This window comes from Pelmatolapia mariae, linkage group LG4 (assembly GCF_036321145.2).
Source record: "Pelmatolapia mariae isolate MD_Pm_ZW linkage group LG4, Pm_UMD_F_2, whole genome shotgun sequence".
Lineage (NCBI taxonomy): Eukaryota > Metazoa > Chordata > Actinopteri > Cichliformes > Cichlidae > Pelmatolapia > Pelmatolapia mariae.
In genome coordinates this window covers 35,909,982-35,913,355 of record NC_086230.1, presented here as the reverse complement: position 1 = coordinate 35,913,355, position 3,374 = coordinate 35,909,982, and the positions used below count along the sequence as shown (strand labels likewise).

Below are 3,374 nucleotides of genomic sequence, written 5' to 3'. Positions count from 1 at the left end.
GTGAGAAAACACTTGATTCATGCAACTTTTTTACCTTTATTAGATTACGGTCACCTGCTTTTTATGAGTGCACCTGCCCACTACCTAAAGAGGTTGGATACTGTGTACCATACGTTTTATTACTGGCTATGGAAATAGTGTACATCATTGTTCTTTGTATGCTGCTGCTAAATGTCCATCTTTGCATATTCGCAGACTCTCCCATTGGTTGATCTTTATCTATAAATCTCCCCTTGGGCTGGTTCCATTATTTATGTTTTTATATGTGTAAAAACCACAACCAATACAGCCTTCATTCTCACAATATCATACAATTGATTGTCCCAAAAATTAGAACAGAATTGGGGGAAAAGGCTTTTAAATACGCTGCCCCTGCTTCCTGGAATAATCTGCAGAAGGAACTGAAATTATCAGAATTGGTTACCTTGGGAGAGTTTAAGTCTGTCTTAAAGGAACAAGAGAATAACTCTTTTACTCAGTGTGATTGTTTTTAATGTACTCTTAATTTGATCTGTTATTGTATATTTTACACATGGTGGTATGGGATATTGTATTTGTCTTAAATGTATATACTTATGTGGTATGTGTATTTTGACTTTTGTTGCCATGATGCCAGGTCTCTTTTGGAAATGAGATTTTTAATCTCAATGAAATTTTTTTTACCTGGATAAATAAAGGACTAATAAAATAGTTATAGCATATTCATAACATACCTTCGTACCGTGTACATTGTAACATACCTATAATAGACCCATATTTTGTACCCTTTCTTTTATTTCTGTAATATATCTATATTATTGTTAATATATATATTGTAATATATCTATATCATGGCTAAAGCACTTTCTGGATGGATGCAAACTGCATTTCGTTGCCTGTACTTGTGACATGTGCAATGACAATAAAGTTTAATTCTATTCTATTCTACTTTGAAGTCACTTGAATGCCTGAAAAATGTCCTGGCAGAAAGTTACCAGGACATTTTCTCTATTTTATGGAATTTTTATTTTACGGTGCACTACAGTGTTTACAGACAGGGTTCACTTTGGCATTTGGAACCACACTCCATAAGAACATATTTGGTTTCATGCTGTTGTACATCAGTGGTCCCTTTGAACCTTCAAGAAATATTAAACAACCTGATGTTCTTTCAGACAGAGGCTCATCTTGGATATAATGTTGGTACAGTACAGTGCTGTTCCAATGCATTGTGCAGTGAATTAGCTGTTCTGACAACATCTGAATGTTTCATGTAACACTATAAAAGAAAAATCACATTTTTCACTTGCAAACTCCAAACCAACACTAAATTATACTGAGTCATACAAAGATAATCTTGCAGGAAGCTTAAAAGCTTGATCGAGTCTCACTCTTTTCTTCACACGTGGGCTGATTTCATGTTAGTTCACACTCACTTTTGACATGAGACAAAGTCTGAGTAAAGTTCACCAAATACAAACTACACATACATGACAACCATCGGTCCTATTGTAAATATGTGAAGGTACCATTATGATTAGCAGTGCAAACTGACAAAAATACAGGAAAAGCTATGTAATTCTAAAAATACACAATATGTACATGATCCTAATGAACCATTTCACATTGGAGGTCAACAAGCAAAGCACAGGTGACTTCAACACTTTCACATTTATGTCGCTGCTTCATGAATAGCTGATATGAAAGCAAAAAGTTTGTATTGTGAATGGGGTCATGTTCATTCAAAAGGCTAAATGAGGGTTAGCACAATTTGACAGCAACTTTAATTAAAGAAGTAAAAATAAAACACAAGATGTGTAATTGGGCCTCTAAAGCAATAGAAAAACACCATTCAGCTGCTCAGGACAGAACAGAAAATACCCTTCATGTTAACCCAAGGACAAAACTTTTAAAGCACTCGCTTCAACAACGTAACAAGACCCTCAGACCCCTTTAACTCTCTAGCTGCCCCAGAACCACTTATCAAGGTCATTGAATGCCTTGTATTCTTTGTTCCTACGCAAATAATCACAAGTCAGGCATGCGTGTTCTACCGGAAATTGGACCTTCTTTACTTTAAAGTGTCGCCTCCACTCAAAGTACTTGAGGTACATTTCCTCATTATTGTCCAGAAGCAGCAGGTAATCAGCCAGGTCCTTGGGTGAGCTGAAGTCATCGACATGAATGAAGGCGTCTCCCTGGACAATCTTCTCATAGTTCTGCCTGGTCGGGCCCAGAACCACTGGCACTGTTCCTACTGAGAGTGGGTTGAATAGTTTCTCAGTAATGTAATCTTTGTGGACGGAGTTCTCAAAGGACAGATAGAACTTGCAGCTGGTGATGGTTGGCATGAGGTCATTGTCAGAAATGTGCTTTCCAAAGGCTCGTCCATATGCATGGACCTTAACATGTTTCTGCAGCTCATTGAAATATTTCACACGGTCGTGCTGTGGGTTCCAGTTGCTCACTATCCAGCAGACCAGCTTGTTTTTACTGGGTGGTACAAAATTCTCCTCCCCCTCTGCTGGTACGATGGTCCCAGAAGGCACTCCAATGTTTGCATCCTGACGATAGTTGAGAGTCAGATTGAACAGCTTCTCTATCCCAGACAGTTTGGATGAATGTGTCGGCGACTCAAAGTTCATCCATATCCACTTCTGAAAAGATGGCCGCTGCAGCTGCGGCAGATTGGACAGGTCACCCCTGATGTCTCTGTGATGGATGATGACCCCATGTGACTTATAGTAGAGGTTCCTGTCTGCTGTGATGAAGCAGTTATCAATTTCAAAGAGAGAGCTGCAGATGCTGAGGTCAAACTTACTGCCAAAGGGCCAGAGCCAGATCAGCACAATGGTGGCATTCTTCTCACTATTGGGGGGGATGAGGTTCTTCACCTGATCTGACTCTACAGGACCTGATAACCAGCCTTCATAAGGTTTAAAATAAATCAGTAACAGAGTCACAAAGCATCCCAGTACAAGTATACTGAGGAGAAGGGGTCGCAGGACTCCAGTGAAAGATCCAGATGCCATACTGTGTTCTAAAAAGGACAGACCACAGAGAACAAATTTAGTAATGTCATGGTCAGCAGGACACAACAGAATGCCTTTAAATACCCATAATTTTCATTGTACGTATACAATGAAAATAAAGGGCTATTCTATTCTATCTCACAGAAGAAAAAAAGGGAAAACCCCACAATGAATTTTACAGCCCACATTGATACCTGCTCACTCTTTCTCCACCCCATCCTACTGGACATCACATCTTCACTTTTTGGGCATCCAGCCAAGTTGTTGACACCTAATCATCTGGTGTCCACCCACACCTTGTGTCTCTATCTGACTTACAAGATTTGACCCAAAGTCTAAACTTTAAAATCACTTCATTACATT

The 3,374-nt window shown here is 39.1% G+C and overlaps 1 protein-coding gene across 1 annotated transcript; it reads right to left on the bottom strand.

Annotated features, from left to right (window-relative positions):
- Positions 1-1,940: 1,940 nt before the first annotated feature.
- LOC134626819 (4-galactosyl-N-acetylglucosaminide 3-alpha-L-fucosyltransferase 9-like) lies at positions 1,941-3,011 on the bottom strand. The gene has a single exon (XM_063472740.1). It carries the CDS (start codon positions 3,009-3,011, stop codon positions 1,941-1,943), a length of 1,071 nt encoding a protein of 356 aa, XP_063328810.1.
- Positions 3,012-3,374: the final 363 nt, after the last annotated feature.

What these genes read in the sequence shown, in the direction of transcription:
- LOC134626819 (XM_063472740.1), bottom strand. Translation starts at nt 3,011, where the DNA reads ATGGCATCTGGATCTTTCACTGGAGTCCTGCGACCCCTTCTCCTCAGT.